This window comes from Corvus brachyrhynchos, unplaced genomic scaffold, assembly GCF_000691975.1.
Source record: "Corvus brachyrhynchos isolate BGI_N302 unplaced genomic scaffold, ASM69197v1 scaffold54, whole genome shotgun sequence".
NCBI lineage: Eukaryota > Metazoa > Chordata > Aves > Passeriformes > Corvidae > Corvus > Corvus brachyrhynchos.
Genome location: NW_008237902.1, coordinates 2261388 through 2282251, shown reverse-complemented (window position 1 = coordinate 2282251; position 20864 = coordinate 2261388). Strand labels below are relative to the sequence as shown.

Sequence of the window (20864 nt, the reverse complement as noted above, 5' to 3'; positions counted from 1 at the left end):
CCCCGCCCCACGCCCCCGCGCTGCCCCTCTCTCTCCTCCCCGTGCAGGCCCTCCGGCGAGTGCAGGATCCGCAGAGGGTGTACCAGGAGAAGCTCCCGGACCACATGGATGATGGTTAGTCACAGCAACCTCCGCGTGTCTGTGTGTCCCCCCTCTCCTCATTCCCGGTTCCTGCCGGTCTCCCCCAGTGCGCCCCGTCTACTGCTCACCCTCCCCGGGGTGGTGACCCCCCGGTTCCCCAGCCCGTCACCCTGTCACCCCTGGGAGTGAGGGATGCCAGCCTGGCCACCACAGCTCCCAGCTGGAAAGCTACTCCTGACAGCACCGAGGCTTCCCAGTGTCCCCACTGTGGGAGTCCGCACTCATGGGGGACCCTGGCACTCCCAAACACCTTCTCTGAGGAGTATGGGAACAAAAAGACTCCCACAACATGCTGTAACCTCTTTGGGGACCCCCAACAGGCAGGGGAATCACCTGTCATAAGATGAATTTTTACAGGGAACATTGATTTCAGCAGGTATGAAACATCAGGACCCAGGGATGTATAAAGGATCTGCATATTCCGGTTACCCTTTCCTGATGCTCTCAGATCCATATCTGCCCAATGGATCTATGTCACCTCTGGTGAGTTCCTCCTCTCCTCATGGAGAAGTTTGTGGCCTCTCTCACTTCTAAAGTATGTTGCAGGTATTGTGCAGGCACCTACACATGCTTTTTTCCTGACAAATTGGAGCCCAGTTTCTGAAATACCTGGACACTGTTCTGTCCAAGCCGAAGGGAAAAGCAGTGGGAAGGGGGAGAGATGCTTGGCAGGAAGCTCCTGCTTCGCTCTAAATTTGCTGGAGGAGCTGCTTTTCCAGTCTCCTCATCCTCTAGGTTTGGCTTTACTCTTCCAGCAGTCAAATCCTAATATCTGATGGAAAAATGTCTCTTCCTTTTTCTGGGTCATGGGCTTTGGAGGGAGCAGCTCCTGGTCTTTGTGTATGTGTTCAGGGATATGTCCTGCAGCTGAGCTTGAGTTCGATGTGTCTGCCCGTAAAACAGCCAGGTTCTGGCGTTCTGTGTGTTAGGGCTCTGTTGTGGATGATGGCCCAGAAAGTGGATTTTGTGCTTCTAAAATGGCAATAGAGGTTTTTAGGAAAAGGCTTCATGCTGCTGGAGGACTATTCCTGTCTTCTTCCTGTAAAGTTTTTCCTTCTCGGTTTAAATCAGCTTTAGTAATTCTGTATGTTCTCATGTTTCTAAGTATTGCTATCTGAATGTTTAAACTAAAGGCTTCATTACAAAAGCTGTCTTTTCCCATCACCATCTCTATCAGAACTTCAGAAAATAATGTCTTGACATTGCAGCAGACAGTCGGTGCTGGTGTTGCTCCTGGGAGCCGGCACTGCTGCATTTGTTTCAGACATTGTTCTGCTTTAGCCATCGGCAAGTGAGGACAGAATGTAATTTGGTTTACTTCAGGTTCAGGTTTTAACCTTTAAAGGGATAAAATTTAAAAGAATCTATAAACCCATCCTTAATCCGGTCATTTGTTCACAAGAGGAGTAGGATGTAAAACTGGTGTTATGAAAAATTGACGGATTGTGGAGTATGAAACTCGGTACTGTTTGTAGGAATCAGTGCCGTATCCTCACACCGGACCCAGCTGGCCTGGGTAGCAGGAAACAGGTCCCTGCAAGAGCCTGCCTGTACCCCACACAGCTTTTCCTAGGGGATTCAGTTTTCTTGGCTGCAGACTGCTGGAACTTTGCTGAAGTTTGCAGATATTGAGGATCTATCCCTAAATTTTTAAGTCTTCCTTCAGTTTACAGCAAGAAAAGAAGTGTTTGCAAGGCAGGCCCAATGTATGTTGTTGTAACCCAAATAAGCATTTCTTCTGGTGCTTCCCACCTTGTCCAGGGACCAGGTATCCCACTCATCCCCTAAAATATTAAGCTGTTCTCTTCCTAATAAACTTTAAATGCTTTTACATTTGTCTTATGTAAACACATTTCATTTGCTCCCTGAGATAGAATCTGGATAGGTCCAGAGTTACATTAGTCCAGCAACTTTTTGCTATAGTGGAATATTTCTTTTAATCTTAAACTCTTCCTAGATGGGCAGCAGAGTGCAGTAGCCTATTTACTAGCAGCTAGGCTATGAAGTAGATTGTGATTTAGGAATCACCTTTTCTCTTGATAACAGAATAAAAGCCAAGCAGTTACTGTCAGAGCAGCAGACAGGAGCAAATAGACTGTGCAGATCTTGAAAGGGAGAAAACATAAGTAGCAGAGAAGGAATGATCCCATCCCCTTGAGAGCCACCAAAATCATCCAATGCCTCAGCCAGCTTCCTTTAGGCCTGTTTGGATCCTGCTGTGGTTTATGAAGAGCTGATTTGATGTTTTCAATTAAAAATCTGTTCCCTAACAGACAAGGGAAGATTTCTTCCTCAAATGAAGGCAGGTCTTGCGGTTTTTCAACTTATTACAATTACTATTCCAATATATTATTCTGGGCAGTTTTGTCTTATATTTCTATTGACTCTGCAAAGGTTATCATGGTAAATTATGGATTGCTCTCATAGAGATTTATTGCTGCTGTGTACATTACATAAAGTGTGGGCTATAATCTGGTGGCTGCTTCCAATAATTGAGGAGGTCAGATCTGTGACCAAAGATTGCAGATACTTAACCATCCATAAAAGTGTGTTTAATTAATACTTTAGCACAAGTAGAGTCGGGGAGGAGGGTTGTGTGAGTGAATAGGATTACGTATCACAGTCATGCGTGCACTTGATAGTGGAGATTGTATTTTGGTTAATGAGGCTTCCTGGAAACAGTTGTTTGCAAGTAGGATTAATTTTAGAATCTTCAAAAAAAATCAATTAAAAAATTAACCCAGGAGTACTTTGGCAAACTGTCAGGGCTTTACATTGAAAACAGTAATTTACCTGATTGAAAATAGAGCATAACTCCCTGAAAGACACAGAGCAGCCGGCACGGAGGCTGGGGCTGAACCCCTGCCCTACAACGCTCTGTAAAACCACATTTTTTTTGATGGGCCCCCCATGAACCCTGTGAGGGAGCTGCAAGTGGCTCTGGACTGGCCCCAGTGCTTGCCTGGCTGGGTGTGTTGCTACCAGCAATACTGGGGTGCTGCTTTCCTATTTTCTTTCTGATTTTCTCAGCAGCGTCACTTTTGCTTTGTTTCCCTCAAGGTGTTTGTAGCCACTAACTGTTACACTGCTCACCCGAGCATCCTGCTCAGCTCCCCACAACTCCCAGCCAAAATTGCCTCTTTTTACCAAAACACACGCAGCTGTGTTATTTTTGTGCTCTGCTGCCGCTCCAGAGTGATGCTCTGAAGATGGCTGGGTATCTGCCATCAGCAGCAAAGCCAAGCCCAGCTGATGGTCCCTGGAGGGCCAGCAGCAGACGGGGTGGCAGGAGCTCCCCGTAGCAGGGTGGCCCACCTTGGCTGAAGGTGGCAAATGCCAGTGTAGGATGATTCAGCTGGAGTGCTGCTGGTTTTGGCAGGCACAGGTTTCCTGGACTGGCAGTAGAGCTGTCGCAGGGGGCGCGGGCAGGTTGGAGGTGCTGCTAGAGCTGAGGATAAGGCAGAGGGCTGAGCCCAGGCGTCCCTTCTTCTGGGAGCTGTGAACCCCATCACCTGCCGGGCTGGGGAAGGCACACTCTCAGTCAAGGGTGTTCAAGAGCATCTTGGCGTAGCCTGTGTGTGTGTCTGAAATCCTGACACTGCAAGGCCCCAGGAGAGCTGTCTCTCGCCTGGCTCTCAGGTGTTGTGTGTGTGGTCGTTCATGGCTCCACTTTATCCCGTCTTATGCAAAGTCCAGCTTTTCCCAGAGTGAAATATGTAGGACTTATGGGTTAAAAATCTGCAAGAAACTTCCAAAGAATATGAAAAAGTTGAGGAACTGTTTTTCTAAATTAAATATAAAATCATAAAACTATATCCTTTTTTAAATAGTACAAATGACTTTAAATCAAATTAAGGTACATCCTTAGTAAGAACATCAGCCTTTTAGGTGGTTACAAACATTAGAGGTCAGACATGGTCAAACATGTTAACACTTTGATCAGATTAAAATATTTTTCTTGCTACAGTTGTATAATTGAGTTTAGACCTGAGGGGGTTTTCTGAACATTGTTATATCTTGTACTATGTGGTAGTTAAATGGTAAAAGGAGCACTTATAAGTTCCTTTAAGTTCATTTTGTAAATAGGTTTATAAAATAGGGGAATGAGCCATGCTGCCCTGTATATAGGGCACGAGGTCTCCCTGCTCCCACTGATGGGAGAGATCCGAGGGGAGCTCTTCATACCTTCTGTGCACCTCAGATGTGTTTGTTGAGTGTGTGAGGAGTGTAAAGGCAGGATTAAGATGTTCTATATGTAAAGCTGAGGCACTTGACTTTCTGCCTGTATGAGAAACAGAAGTGTAAGAGGCTCTTTTTCTTTGGAAAACAGACACTACCTCATTTTCTTAATTACTAAGTTGTCAAACCAGAGCTTACATGGGAGCAGAAGAGTGGGGGTACCTTCCCAAGCCCTGCACAGCTGAAGTCCCCAAATAAGACAGCAGGACTCACAAATAATGTTGCTTTTCAGAGCCTGGTCCCTGTGGTCCGCTGAGCTCCTTGAGCTTGTTCAGAGGGTATGAAATGTCCCCTTGGGTGGGGCAAGATGAAAGTGCAGTGACTGCTGGCCTGGGGCCACAGGGCCCAAATGTCTAACACAAGGTCAAAAAGCATGGAGCTACAGTCTAGGGCTGCTCTTCACTGGACAGAAGCTGAAGCAACAGCAGCTGAGCCCCAGGACACGGCTGCTCCTGCTGCATCCCCTTCTGCTCCATCCCTCTGCAGCAGAAGACTGTGCCCCCCCCCACCACCAGCAGCTGGAGGAAGGAAATCTGCAGCTCAGCTGCTTCTCTGCCTTTCTGTCCTGACTTGCACTGTCAGGGCAATAGTTTAGTATTGCTTTTTCCTGTGTTGAGTTCGGATCTTTTTGAAATCAGTGGGAAAACTCCCCGGAGTCGCCATGTGATGGGGATTTGTTGCTCTGAGAGCACTGCTGCATCCCTCTCCAGATGTTGTGTGTGGAGGGAGGAAGGAGGGCAGCTGGAAGCCAGCAGTAGCTCTGCGTGTTCCCAGCAGTGCCTGCTGCTGTGGGAGAGCAGCATCCCAGCCAGGTTCCCTAGCAGCAGGGCTTGCACTGCAGGACCTCACCAGGATGGTTCCCTGTCCCCATAAATTGTAACGTTCCCAGCAAAAAGCGTTAGGAGTGCAGTGGCTGCTGATGGACCTCCTGGCAGACAGACAGATGAGTAATTTGTTCCCTTCTGACCAAAGCAAATCCACTTCTTTCAGCTCTTCTACCTAGCTTGAAATAAGATAGTGGTGAAAATAATATTTTATATTAGAGAACAATTTTGGATATGTGGATGTACCAAGACACAGGGCTTACGAGGTCATTTATTGCATGTCTGATTCAGTCTTTGTTCCCCCCAAGGAAAATTCTTGTGTTAATTTCTGAGTTCATATCACACCCTCAATTTTGAAGCAGAACTTCCCTTTGAAATAAATTAGAGAGTTCTGCTTAAGAAGCAGCGACATGATACAGCACTGCATGTGTGTGGTCTAATATAACCTTACTTTTAAAATTGTTTGGAATGAAAAAAAGAGAAAGCAAAATGTCACAGGGAAACAAAAGCAAGTTTTATGTAAATCTGTGAATGTGAATAAGTGTGCACAGGATTCAGACAATTCAACAATATCTGCTCTCCCAGTGGGATTCCTTCACAGGCTACCCTGGAACTGGCTTCCCAGGCATGGGATGCTTTGTTGGTGGAGAGTTGCTATGAGATATGTATGGTAAAGGCACTGTTCCTGCAAATTTCCGACCATTGCTGTTTGTGAAATGTTATGGGCTTGACCATAATGGGAATCTGGAGAGAAAAGCAGAAGCTTAACATCAACTGAAGTTCCCAAAGCTCATCCATGTTAATGATTAGTGGGCTTGAAATTTTAACTGTGAAGAACAAAGTGATTTGGTTTTGAGTGGCACATGGCATGTCCAAGATGAGAAGTGCAGAGCTGGTCTGGTATCCAAAGCGGTAACTGAGAGAAGGGGGAGCAGGCGGGGCTCTGCAATGTGCTCACTCGTGTGTTGCTTCACAGCTTGTGATCCCTCTCATGCCATGACTCTATTGGCACCATTAAATTCCTGCATTGGGGTGAAAACCCTGGCTAATCCATGCAGTAGGGTGTGCTGGCATTTGCTCTCCCTTGGTACCCAGGCCAGTAACCCCGCGTGTGTTCCTGTGACTACACAGACGTTGCTGGCTCTGGAGGGACAACTCTCTTGCCTGCTGTCATAGATCTTCTGTGTAGGGCCAGATCCTAATCACAGGCTGAACCCTCTCTATCTGCAGCATAATCTGCAAGGGAAGCAGGATTTTGGGATATGGGTTGGTGTGAGCTGCACACCTAAGATGGCAGTCTGGTGTGGACTGTGTCTGTGTGTACACGGAATGGTGGTTATGGGCAGAGCAAAGCCTAGTGCTGAGGAACATCAACAGTTTTGAGGAAGCATCTACAGCTTGCCATTAATTTCATACTTGCAGTTCTTTGTCTGCCTTTTGGCCATGGTTCATCAAGACCAAATTTAGCCTTTGTTTCCTATGGGTTGGCCTTTGAGTCCCCTTGCCAATTCACCACAGAGAAGGTGAGGAAGGACCCAAGCACTTGTGAGCATTGTTACTGTCACAGGGAGGCTGTGCTGGACAGGGTGGGTTTGGGTGAATAATAGTCAGGCATGTGCTACTCTTCAGTTACTAAAACCTCCTGTACCATGTGTGAGTCACAATTTCCTTAACAAATCCTCAAGGATTATCTTCCCCTCTCTGTTCCATTGATTTGAAGAGGGATTAGGTGCCAGAACTGTCTTTTTGAAGGCATGGCCACTGTGGGATCTTCTCTTCATCCCACCCCTCCAAGGCTTTGGCTACTCTCCTTCTGTTTGCTGCTCACTTCATAGAAACACCGAATGGTTTGGGTTGGAAGGGACCTTAAAGATCATCACATTCCAATCCCCTGCCATGGGCAGGGATACCAGCCACTAGACCAGGTTGCTCAGGGCCCTTGGTTTCCTATGTCTTTGCCACTCCACCTCACTGCTCGGGGAGCCAGGAGATGGCTTATGTCAGCATCTCTGCCAGCCTGATGTACACATGCTCTTACCTCATCATTTACCAATGGTGGGTGGAGGGCACAGCAATAGCAGAGTAGGTACAAGTTGCTTCCTGAACTCCTTGCAGAGCCACTGTGGCAGGGAAAACTTCTCAGCCTGATCAAATCCTAGGCTGGTGCCAAGCTGGGACATGTGAGTCCCCCCTCCAGGCTCTTTCATGTGCTGTTCTTTGAATCTCTCTTTTAAAAAATAGGCTATAACAAGATACTTGCTCATTAGTCTCTGTGTCTGGAGGATGAAACAAAGGTTTGGTAGGCGAACGGGTGACTCAGAGGGTTGGATACAGGATACAGAGCTGTTCACTTCCTAGTTTCCAGTTTTAATCCAGCTGAATCAGTAAAGACCAGGTGCCTGTTCTGTCTGCTGGCTTGTCCAGCGGTCTGTCCAAGAGGGCACGGCTCCCTCCAGGCCCCAGGCACTGCGAGTGTTTCATGGGGTGAATGTCCAAAGAACATGCAAAGTCTGGACCAAACCCTCTGTGAGCATCAACCAAGGTCTTGTTCTCACCATGAGACTGCCAGTTCAGCACTTGCTGGTGGCTCACAAACCCACCGACTTCGTTTCATAAAGGAAGGGTTTGCAACACCATGTGCCTCTCAGGCTTGATAATCAGCAGGATCTTTTTCTTGGTCAATTATCTTGGACAAAGAGCTCTTACCTGCACCTCCTTGCAGAGCAACTTAGCACTGCGCTGTCACTGGTTTTTGCCTTCGAGTCTTTATAATTTAGGATCATAGAATCATTTATGCTGGAAAAGCCCTCTAAGATCGAGTCCAGCCTTGAACCCAGCCCTACCACTAAAGGCTACCACTAAACCATGTCCCCAAGTGCCACATCTACACATCTTCTGAATCTCTCCAGAAAGAGTGACTCCACCACTTCCCTGAACAGCTTGTACCAGGGCTTGTCAGCCTCTTCAATGAAGAACTTTTCCCTACTATCCAACCTAAACTTCCCCCTGGTGCAACTTGAGGCCATTTCCTCGTCCTATTGCCTGTTACTTGGGAGAAAATACTGAGCCCCCTCCCCCACCTTGCTCCACCCTCCTTTCAGGTAGTTTTAGAGAGCAAGGAGGTCCCTCTGAGCCTCCTTCTCTCCAGGCTGAGCTCCCCCAGCTCTCTTAGCTGCTTCTCATCAGACTTGTGCTCCAGACCCTTCATCAGCTCCACTGCCTTTCTCTGGACATGCTATTTATGACCATTCCCAATGAAGGACTATTCCACCACCACCCCCTCTTTGAAGTGGATTCATGGAGAAAGTGGGACATTTGGTCAGTAAAAAAGGGTTAACAAAACCTGATGAAATCAGCTGTCCCCATCCAGAGCATCCTGCTGGCTGGAGGGGCTGGGCAAGAGGTCACCACAGTGGCTTTAAACCACTGCTCCTTTCCCGTTCACCACCTCTGTGCTAAACACAGCTCAGCTGCCATGAAAAGAATCTGGTTCATTGTGTTTCACGGGGTCCCAAAATTAGTATTTTGTGAAAGAAAACAATAAACTCAACCATGCTGTGGTAAGTTTTTGAAACCAAAGTAAAACTGGATACTAGAATCTAGAGCACTTTTCCCCTCCGGTTATAACAACTTTGCATTTGATTAAATGATAGGCAAAAAAAAGTCTCAACAGTATCTCCTTTGTTCCATTGAAGAATCTGGAACTGTAATATACAAAGTACACGTCTGCCTTGAAGAGCTACATAGTAATCACAGACTGACCAAAAAAAGACTTCTTTTTTTTTTTAAGTGATTCAGCTTGTCTGCTCTATGTTGAATTTGTTTTCTGCTGTGGTTTGTTCTGAGGAGTAGCGTCCATGAGCATAAACTGAGGTTCTGCTCTGATGGGACCTACACAAAAGTAAAATATGAAAGCCCAAGGTCATAAGGTGTGTTTGAATGGGTGCAAGAGGGCTGTGATTATAAAGGCGCTTGGGGAAGAAGTGCTGGGAAGAGACTCTTTGCAGCGAAATGCTCAGAAAGGATCAGAAATGTGGCATTTTTATTCTGACACTGAGGATATGGCACTGCAGAGATTGCTTTCATGTTTAGGAAATAAACCGTCGTAAGATCTACCACATGAAAATTTGTTGTTCTTAGCATGGAGAGGCTGATGCGATGAACGTGCTGCTGCTGCCCTGGAATTACTGGTGCGGGAGTCGGGCTAGTGAGGAGGAGTTGTTGTCTTTGGATTCTAAGTGGGAGACACAGCAGAACCCCTGACACCACCAAACCCCAGGTCAAAAATTGGCCTTTGAGCATTGGCTTCCTGCTATGGCTTGCAGACTGTGGCATTGCCAGATCTGGAATCTCACCATCCAAAAGAATATATGGATTTAGAAATCCAAGTGATGTTTTGCAAGATTGCATCATGCTGTGCTGAGTATTCCTTGGAGTGCTTAGATAAATTAAATAAGTAGATAAATTAAATATGCATATTAACCCAAAATTGAAACCAGATGCAGTAACATAAAATAAGAAATAAAATTCTAAAAAAATTAAATAAACATCCAAAACTTTTTGTTTTACTTTCTCTGATACAAAGCAATTTCTCCAGGGCTGTACACCGTATGAAACACATTATAAATGCTCTTGTAAAATCCACATCATTATACCACATGAAAGGCCAGGTCCTAAAAATAGCCATTCAGAGAGGATGCAGGCTAGTAGCAATTTCGGTGATCATGAAATAGTTGTGTTGACATCTCAATGCATGCACACCCACAGAAAGCTTTGACTTTTGAATATTCTTAGCAATATTTGTGCTTTATGGAATTTTACATCTCATCCCATGGATAGTCCTTTACCCAGGGGCATTAATTTCTGATCTTATTCCCATGTTTCTTACCCTGATTTTATTGAGAAAATGGGTACATTACTTTTCGTGGGGTTTTTTTCAAATTTTATGTGAAACTCTTTCCTTGCTATCAGTTTGACAGTGGCTGGCAATATGAGTTGTATTTCCCTGTCTTCCAGCAGGGATTTTTTTTTTTTTCTTCAATAGACACACACATCCCTGGTATTTTGGGGAACTAACTGTTAAAATGTAAACCTAGGGCATTAGATAATAACACAAGAAGTTGCCACATCTATGCAGCCTTTGTATCTGCTGTAGTATTCAAAAGAAAGTAAATGAAATCTGCAGTAATTACACAGTAATGTATCCACAACAAAAAATTTCTTCCTCATCCCAGTGATCAGAACTTGGCTTTTGTTTTGGAATATGAAAGACTGCAGCCTCCTGGCTTCGGTGTGTTTGCAGCAAAACCCTGGCTGGGATCAACTGCTGTAGCTCTGGGGTAGACAACAGAGTCCTGCCAGCTGATATCGCTCGAGATCTTTTTGAAGAGCTCATCAGATTTGGTTTTATTGCTTTTGTGTTTCGGTTTTCACTTGTTATTTGTTTGAAAGCATTACTATAGGGATAGTTTTCTGAAAAATGTTGGAATCTTCAGCTCTGATCTCTTGTTTGCATTTTTCTTTTATAAGTAATATGATGGTGCTGGAGATGCACACCTTCACATGAGGGTGGCTGAAGTCTGTGTTTTAAGCCTATCCTGGATTTTAAGTGTGTGGCCCTTCTAAAACCACTTGGAAATGCTTGAGTCTATATCCTCAAAATAAGTTTGCTTCTGGAACTGGAGCAAAATCTGTGGAGATGGCAAGTGAAATAACAGGGTGTTGAAGAAAATGACATTGCTTCTGAAATAGCTGGCATGAAAATCATGAAGTCTGAAGTTTCATTCAAATCAGATGTAGCTCTGGTTGTCGTGGGGCAGGACGCAAACTCACCCAGCAATGCAGCTCCAAGGGATTTACAGGGAGACTTACAGTTTTTCCAGGTTGTTTTAACTGCAGGGCAGCTCTTGTCTCTGGTCCAGGGTGGGGGTCCTGTTCCAAGGCAAACAGACTCTCCAGTTTTTACCTTGGTTGGTTGATTTTTTGCAGGCTGTTAGCAGTTCTGAAGAATCAAATGCTGTAAAATGACTTCACAGAAGTGGGTTTACTGTTGCTAATTTAGCTCCCTAGAACAGCTGGACTAGGAGACATGGGAACACCTTGACAAGGCAATAGTTTTATAGTGTAAATGCATTAATTTGTACATGGAGTCATCAATAATTGAAGGATCTCTTTCCAACCGAGGGCTGAGAAATTTTGGCTTCTATTGGCATCCTGCTCTTTATAATGCAATAGACAGTGGTGTTTAGAAAAAGCTAAAAAGTTTTAATGCTTCTTTTAATGCTTGAAGCTGGCATCGTGCTTAAGCCCTTTTCTCTTTTCCATAATTAATTGAGTGGCTGAAACTGGGGTTATATCTGTCAATGTCAGTTTTTTACTATTCTGGTGAGCTCAGGTTTTTCTGCTAGGAGCAGATTTCAGGTAAAAGCACCAAATGTTCCTGACTGGGACTTCTGGCGGCACTTGAATGCAAGAGCTGTTGTAGAGAAAATTTAATTTCTTGACTCAAGAGTACAGAAAATTACTTAATATGTCAGTGCCAGTTGTTTGGCTATTGACATTTACTGGAACTAGTATATAACTACATGCATATATTCAAAATCTGTAAAATAGAATGTTTTCAAATTATAATAGACTATTTGTACAGATCTAGCGCATGGATCTGCACATAAGTGCATAGTGATGGATGAGGCAGGCTGCAGTGAATCCCTGAAAGATCAGCTCCCGTATCCAAAAGCATAACTCTTCATCCAAATTTCCTTCTGAAACCAGTGGTAAATGCCTGACTGTGGGGTGGGTGCATTGCTGTTTCTGTGGGCGGGAGCTGCCTCTCTCCTGCCTGTGCCCCGGGAGCTCATTTGATACGGGAGCCGAGCGATCCTCTTACCAGAGAGCACCAGGTGCTGTGGCAGACGGTGTAAATAGCCAAATAAACAGACATGAGTAGCACCAGTTGTTTATGTGTTAACACAGGATGTTCTCAAAATCAGGTAAGAAGTGAGGCATGTTACCGAGTTTTATAGCGGAGGAACCGGATAGTCTTGTAACTGCCGTGCAGGGCTGTGGCAGAGGAAGCGTGGTTTTATCCCAGCTTCAGCTCCCAGTCCCACAGGAGCTTGTTTTTCTGACTCAGTTTCCCCCAGGAGCATTGTGGAGCTTTATCGTTTCATGTGTAAGTGATGTTCGGAGAGTATGGCAATGTCGATACTGAAATAAAATGTAAAATCCCACACAGGCTGCTGTGAAAGGGGATGTTTCAGAAATGACCAGAGGACTAGCCTAAAAGAGTAAGCTGTGCTGCTTATTAGACCACTTACTTCGAGATATTAAACAAATTGCAATTTCATAATCTTTTAGGAAGTTGCAGATGGCCCTAAGACCACAACTCCTTCAAGGCAACTGGCGTCTTCCTTTAAAAACAAATCACCTTCTCAGCCTAAATGATAATTTCACAGAGTGGTGTTAGCTGGATGGCAGTGATGATGGCATGGTTCAAAACATTGTCTGAAATACACATGACACACAAATCCTTGTTATTACACCAGGAACAAATGTCATTTATTTACCCACTTGTAATATGGTAATGAGAACAACCTCCTGATCACAGGATCACACAGCATAGCTTTTGGACACATGTACCAAACTTCTGGATGCATAATTCAAATTCCTTGTCATGAAGAATGAGTCTATTTATCTTGGAACCTTTTTTACTTAAACAGTAATCTCTAGGAAATCATTTAACAGTAGTTTGCTGCCAGTTTGTCAGTTAATAGCTTGAGGCAAAGTCTGAAGTGGATGAAAACTTTTCCAGGGAGATGCTGCTGTCGCATGGGGTGCAGAAAGGTTTATAGCAGAAAGCAAGAGAGGAGGCGGTCAGATGAGTTCAGTCCAACTTTTAGAATCACGAGGAAACTCAGCACAACAGGGTAAAGATGGCTTTTGCAAGCACATCATGTGTAGAATGTGAAAGCCATCAACTGTGCCCTTGTCAGCTTCCCAAGCCTAAATTTTCCTTACTGGAGGCTCCAGGTGTGTGTGTGTGGAGGCCAAAACCACATGTGTTTGTGGTGGCTGGGGCTCTGCCTTGCTCCCTGTGCCTCTTTGCTTCCCAGGCATTTCTGCATCTCTGTATCTCTGTATCCCAGGTATCTCTGTGTCTCTGCATCCTGGGCATCTCCACACCCCAGGCATCTCTGAATCTGTGTCCTGGGCATCTCTGCATCCTGGGCATCTCTGCATCTCACCATCCTGGGCATTTGCATCTCTGCATCCCAGCATCTCCACATCCTTAGGCATCTCCCCATCCCAGGTGCGGAGGCAGCCAGGCAGGAGAGCCGGGGTGCAGCCCCCCCAGCTCAGCTGGGGTGCCGCAGGGTGTCTGCCAGGGCAGCAGAGTCCTCCAGCTCTCAGATGTTATCACTTCTCTCTAAAAGTTTAACAGCAAGTTTCAGTTAGGTAATGAGTTATCTGATTTCGCTTTAATCTGGGCAGCATCACTCCAGCGCGATAACCTCGAATCGCTGTTTATCTCACGCTCAGTGCTACAGGAAGAAAATGGCAAGAGTGGGTGAAAATTCACTGGAAAAGGAGCTGAGAAAAGTTGCACTGGTCTACACCAAATCCCTCCTTTTTGCAGCAGGAGCGGGTGAGAAATAACTGCCCCAAGTTGAAACTCTCCCAAGAGGCCACAAAATCCAGCTGAAGTAAATGCCACTTCCCTGCAGCATTATCTCCCACTCGGTGCTGTCTGCCCACAGAGGATGGTAGGGTGTAGGAACTGGCAGGGGATTAATGGCAGCCTGGTTCACAAAAAACTCTGCTGCCAGAAGGACGTGGGACCCAGACAGAAGTAAAGAGGGGCTGGTTCTCTCTGCAGATGCCCCCAAGTGCTATTTGTCTGAGAGCAGATTTTCCCACAGATCTTTGGCCTTCATATTATTTGAAGAACCCCCTCTGCAGCTGCAATCCTTCCCTCCCCCGAGGGAAAAACAGGGTGGTAACTTTGTGAACTGAATGGTGTGGAGGTTTAGGAGTACTGCCATGGGAGGGGAAGAATTGGCTCATTAGCGTGGAACATTGTGTTGCCAGGAACAGAGTTTTGGGGCAGAACTAATAACATGGAAGCAGATGCAGTCAGCTTTTATTAAACTGGTTTGTAGATTACTTTAAATAGGCAACAGTTGTATCTGGGGCTTTCCTTGCAAGAGGCAGAATGGCAGACCCCAGCAGTAGCAGAGCCTGCCTTAGATGCTGGATAAAAAGTACAGAGGAGCTAACCAAATTTCTGGATGTTAGGAAACATTTCTCCCAAATATATTTTTAAAGGAAGGAAAAAAAAAACCAACCAACTGAAGACTTTGTGATTGTGTTATAATCTTTGAACTTTTAGACTCTACACATCTCCCTTTGAGGAAGGAGCCACTGTAGAGCCACAGCGTTCATAGTCTGAAGGACCCAACATGATCTCATCTTTGCTTTATCCTAATGTACCATCTCCTCTAGGCCATGGACTCCCAAGTTTCACTCAGTTACCCCCAAATCCGGACATACATTAACTGCTTGACAGTGCATTAGAGGCTGGCATGGATAAATTAATGTCCAAGCCAAGTTTTGAAGCTCTTCTCCCTTGAACCACCCTTTCCGTAGCGCCAATTAACTCCATAGCACTTATCAGCATCAGCAATGGTCGGGTGCCATTTCCTGACACATGGCATTCCACGGCCACCAGTAATGAGAGGTTGAACTCGCTCTGTAATTGCCTTACCCAAGTACACAGGTTGAAATGACCATCAGCCAAATACAAAGTGCCCACCCCAACCAGTTCCCAGATCCAAGTGAGACCGTTGATGCCTCCGAGGAGTCACCACAAAGACCATCCATCCCCGGCCAGACCCAGTGATGACTATTGCTGTGTGTCCTTACAGTGTCCTCCGCGTCCTTCATCACCTCTGTGCAGCCTAGACCAACTGCCTGGCTTGCATGAGGGTGTTGGGCATGGTCAGTCCCTGTCAACGCAGCCAACCCTGCAAATCTCTGTAGAAGTGCCCGTTGGATTTGTGACATCTCCACAGATGTCTGTCAACTGTCACCTCCTTCTATGCCAACTTCAGCCACCATTTCATAGAGCAAAGAGAACCCTCCAGAAATCCTTTTTTTTTTTCCTCTCCCTACTCCATGCATCCAAGAGCAACCTGGTATTGCCATCATGTCTTCCTCGCTGTGCTCCACACAGCCTCATCATCCCAGTCTGGCTGAATAAGGCAGGAAGAATCCATTCGGATGCTGTATTCCATCCTGCCTTGGTTGTGCAATACTTTTTTTTCTCAGGCAATTTCTAATCTAGAGATTTTCTGGGATCTGTGCATGGCATTAAGGGAAGTCTCCTCATCACCTCAGGTTCTGTCTTTCGGTACCAAGTGTTTAAGACATAATTCTAGGCGTCCAGGGCTTGCTTTCTCTTTGTGTCTCCTTTGCTGTTGCTTTCATTTGCTAACATGTTGAACTTCAAAGTCTATTCTTTCTCATTCCTAATTTTTATGGAAAAAATGGTCTGAACCCCATTTGCATTTCCTCCCTGAGGATACTGGCAATCCTTAATCCTATATATTAAAGAATCTCAGTTTTCCCAGTAGCCCTTCATTCTGGGACTACTCTTCCACTCTGTTTTCTCCTTGAAATCCTCTCCCGTGGTTCAGAATTGCTCTTCATGGTGCCCCTGACCACTGTCACTTGCTGTTATGAGCTGTTTGCATGGATGTTTGATCACTTTTTAAGCCCTTTTCCCTTCCCATCCTGTCCCTTGCAGGTAATTCATGAAGGTTTCATGCCCATGGCAATAGATGCCTGTTTGCTCCCAGAGGTTGCAGCATGGGCTGTGTGCTCTGCAACTGGCAATATCCAGGACCTGCTGGAATAACTATTTATAAAGCCAAGAGAGAACAAGGATGAAAGTAAATAGGGCACTATTTCTTCAGGTTGATTTTAATTTCACACTGATTGGTCTCCATATTCCAATTGAGTCCCAGTGACTCCTGGCATTTACCTGCTTGAGAGGCGATTGCCATCCGTGCTTCCCCTGCTGTGATGCAGGAGGGTACAGGGACCGTCTGTCTCTCAGTCCCTTGTCCCTCTTCCTGCTTCCACACAGGAACCACAATGATTCCCTCTGTTCCCCAGCACCTGGGAGCTGTGGGAAGGAGGTAGAACATGGACTGGGCTGGCTGTGCAGATCCAGGGATTTAGATCACGCAAACCCAGTGTTCTCTCCTACAAGCCATTCTCAGCGATGTGCTCGGGTAATTAGCATGTTCATAAACACTTCGTAATCTTGTGATCATGGCTTGCAGATTAGCTCTTTTGCCAGCTTTGCGATTTCTTTGCCAGTTTTAGTTTTAATTGCAAATCCATTACTGCCAGCTCCCTTGCATATTGTAGCAATAGGCAAATTAAAACACTTGGACACAGTTGGGCGGGTTTCAGTTAAGAAATTAATTGTTACTGCCAACCAGTGCTTTTTAATGTGAGGGTGGCATTTAAGTTTGTTTTTGAGGGCATAATCTCCAAGACTTTCTTTTTTCCCTTCTCCTCCCCCCTCCCCAGACAGCGTTGCCCTGTCGAGCAGCTCCCCAGATGGCATGAAGCAAATGCTTGCCTCTTTGATCTCCTAGTCAAGAAATTTGGAAGTCGTTCTGAATTTATGAGAATCCTGTCTGAAATAAATCTGTCTGTGCACAGGGCCACACTAAGGCAACCAGGAGCTGCAGGCACAGCTCACCTGAACCTCCTGGGGAAGCACAGGATTACATCCCACAAGAGCACTGTGTGATGCTGTAGCGATAAAGAGAAACTTCATGCATATTGTTGAACATGAAAAAGTCTAGACAATCTACAATTTACCAGTTGGGGTAATTGGCTAAAGGCTTAATCCACCCTGATAATCCAGTAATGGTATTGTTGGCAGGACATTGATGTAAATATCACTCAGCAGTGCTGGCAGCCGCTGTCTCCTGTGATTGCTGCCGTTCCCAATTCCTTTCCACAGTTGTTAGGGCTGACGGGGAATTTTCAGAGTCCTGTGAACTCCTTGTCTTTTTCAAAAACTGTCTGGGCTCTGTGTTTTTCACTCTGTTTGTTGAATAAGTAGCATTTTTCACCAGGTTAGAATTTTCACAGACCCATTCCTCAAGAATATCTTTGTTCCTTGATGTACTCTTCTCCCTCATGTATTTCTCCCATAGCTCTCTCCAGCCTCTCAATGCTGCTGTCGCACAGTTTGTTATCACCCTTCAATACAAACAACATCTGGTCCTGCAGCGGACCTGTGCCAGCACTGCAAGCCACCTGCCACCTGTGTGTCACCACCAAACCTGGTGGCATTCACGGAGACTGGTGGCATCAGTCTGCACAAGCCCATGCATGTCACCAGCATGGATGGGGCTGCAAACATTGGTGGGGCACTGTGAAGTCAATGAGCTGAGCAGGGTTTTAGAAATCCATCACTCTCCCCATTTTGCAGGGGTGCTTTTAATGCATTTCTCTGTGCCACATGGGGACAGAGAAGGGGATTGTAGCACCACAGATGCAGGGAAGAATGGATAGACTTAGTCACTCCTCCAGACATGAGTCTCACACACCACTGCAGTGCTTATCCCCACGTGCTGCCTTCCATGGCCTGTTGATGTGTGAGAGCATGGCTGGGCTTAAAGCCCGCACTTAAATCTTTGTTTAATTGTGCATGAAGCCAGTGTCTAAAAACACCTGTCCTATTCTTGTTACTTTATTCTCTTTAACTCATTCCTTCCATCTGCCTTAGTAAATGTGGTTGTTTTCAGCTGCCTTTACAGCTGAAGGACTCTACTCCTGTAAGTCTGCACAGTACCAAGCACAAATGGACCCTGCCTGACTGGAGTCACAGAATCCCAGAATCATAAAATGGTTTGGGTCAGAAGGGACCTTAAAGACCTTCTCATTTCCCCAACCCTGCCATCAGCAGGGATGCCACCCAAGAGATAAGTTGTGCAGGGCCCCGTCCAACTCCTGCACAACTCCTCTGCATTGGAGAGATTGGGGTTGTGTAATGGATTGGAGCTCAGCAGAGGATTCCCTGATGAACGAAGCAGAATCACACTGGGAATTCCTTTTCTGCAGCAATGTTGACTCCATGCTGCCAGCTGAAGTATTTAAAACCCTATATGTAATAATATATAAACTTCTTTTGGTCACTGACCCAGCTGAGATGGCTGTGAATCCTTGACACCATTCTTAAGGCAGCCTGTAATGGTTTTTTTGAACATTGCTTTATTTTTTTCTGCTCAGAAAACAATAGAAGCAGCACGGTTCCGCTGCAAACAAAATCTGAACATGCTCTAGCTTACATGTGAAATATCAAAGAGCGCTCATTCAGTACACATCACCGCCCTTCCGTTTCACAGCAAACACCTTGTCACAGCCCAGAGACTTTGGGAAAACTATATATAGTGTATTCGGGCGAATGTCACCCTGGTAATTATCCCATAGCTCTGGCTCCACAGTGTTGTGGCTAACAAATCCAACTTTAATTGTTCGTGATCTCTATCGGAGCAGACATCAGGTTTGAGTTCAGTTGGTACAGAGTCAGGAGGAATAAACACAAACCTACAGTAAGATCAAAGCAGCAGAGAGGTGCACATGTGCTAATAATAATAGCTTATGAAAGCTCATATTTTCCTTCAACAACATCCTGTCATTTGTGTATCAGTTTTGAAAAGGGTAAAAAAAAAAAAATTCAGTGTAATTTACTTCAGCAAAAAAATAAGATAAGGCAGATATTTGATTGCAGCAGCTCGTGTGTGTGGTTTGCTGCGAGGATTGTACATGCATTGCGTCCTCCAGTGCATGTGTGAAGGGAAGGTGCAGAGGCTGAGCTGGCTGTGACCAAAGTACCATCATTATCTGATTTTTACATACAGCTGGTGACAATGTGATGCAGAAGGGAGGATGAGGTAAACAGTCTCAAAGTCGGTAACCGCATCCACACCTGGTGCACCTCGATAAAATGTCTGTAAACAGTCTGGATAGAGTGAGGTTACGGCGAGGCTGAGGACGGCTAACGGCTCCAGGAGATGCAGGGAGAGGCACACGGAGGTTTGGGGATGGTGTTTCGGTTGGGGTGGAATTGCCCAGGGGATTAAAATGGGGATTTTGCCCTTCCATGGCCGTAGGCAGCTTTGCAGGTCGGCTTTCCCAGCAGTGCGTGGGACAAGCAGAGTGTGGTCGGGGTGACAGTACCCAGGAGGTTCTTGCTGAGCGGGGTCGGGCAGCCGTGATTTCCCCTCCACACAATGTGACCTACTTAGGAAGGTCAGCCCTCAAAACTGGGCACAATGCTGACCATTTCCTCTGTCCTCTTACATCAAATTTTTGCTATCAGCTTTTTTAATCTAGGACAGTAGCTTAAGTTTCCGTTGGGGGTTTGTCCTGCCTGGCACTGAGATGCCTGGTGGGCTGTGGGGGACTGGGACACAAGGAACTGCAGGAGCAGAGCCGTGGTGGGTGATGTGCCTGTCGGGAAGGAGTCACGGTGTGTTGTAAATGTCTTTCACGTTGCATGCTGTGGTTGTTGACATTCGATTATGCCTGTAGTACTCTCTGCAAGCAGGAAAGGGTTTGGGGTTTTGGTGAAGGGAGGAAGGCTGACAATAAAAGGTGACAAAGTGTCCCAGCAAGTACTGAAGATGGGCTGGCTGAGGAAGGAGAAGGTTGTTTAGAAAGAAAACCAAGGAGAAGAGAACAAACAGGAGCAGGTACAAGAACAGTCACACTTTCTGCTCTTTCTGCACAGGTTTCTTGGGCTGAGTGTGACATGGCCATGGGGTCACAGTAACAGAGAGCAATCCTTGCGCTGGGAAGGTGTTTTTCAGGGCTGTGAAGCTGAGCTACAGTCTATTCAGAGTCTGCAGCAGCTGAATTGCATCAAACAGGGACTCGTTAAGAAACTGGAGCAAATAATAATGATCCATATGTTTAATGCAGCTGAAAGGCGTACTTCAAAGATAGTGTTATCCTAAAAAAGCCCAACTATAGAGGGGAATATACTTGATCACGGCTTCCAAGTTTTGATGGTAGTGTTGTAAGTAGGTCAGCAAACGGTAATATTTAAATTAACTCCTCTTTCTGGCAACTAGATGGGAATGTAGGTCTGGAAATGGGTAAATGTAGATTCCCTTCCCAGCTCTGCCACTTTGACAAGTCACTTCATCTCCTCGTGCCTAAGGGAAAAATACACCTTTGGGTGTATTTTTGGGCTCTGCCCAGTAATCATCAGCCAAATGCTTCCCCACCTATCTAAAGGGTTTTAGAATATGTGATTGAAAAGTGCAAAGTGTTATTAACATTGAATTAATGTCTGCCATTACAATATGTAATGGAGTATTTCTGCACACACCCCATTTCCTCCTGCTCGAATGTTTTGTCAGACGAGTCCAAGTGTTTACCAGCTTTATAGCTGGCCTGAAAAGAGCCAGCAAGAGCTGGAGCTGCTGGTCGCTAGTGGAGCTGCTGGGCTTGTTTGATGGCAGGATAGCTGGGATGCAGAAACTGGCAGCAAAGCTGGCAGCACACAGCCATGGAGCCAGTTTGTGGCAGGCGGGGTGGGGGGGCCGGGGGGGGCCCCCACGCCGCGCC

General features: G+C 45.8%; 1 protein-coding gene across 1 annotated transcript in view; it reads left to right on the top strand.

The window, feature by feature from the left end:
* Positions 1-6: 6 nt before the first annotated feature.
* The window catches only part of TCF7 (transcription factor 7 (T-cell specific, HMG-box)), a 69082-nt gene continuing 48224 nt past the window's right edge, over positions 7-20864 (top strand). Inside the window, exons 1-2 of the mRNA XM_017732982.1 lie at positions 7-114; positions 515-624. Coding sequence (XP_017588471.1) covers positions 105-114; positions 515-624 — 120 coding nt within the window. The 5' untranslated portion in view covers positions 7-104. The remainder of the gene's footprint in view (positions 115-514; positions 625-20864) is intronic.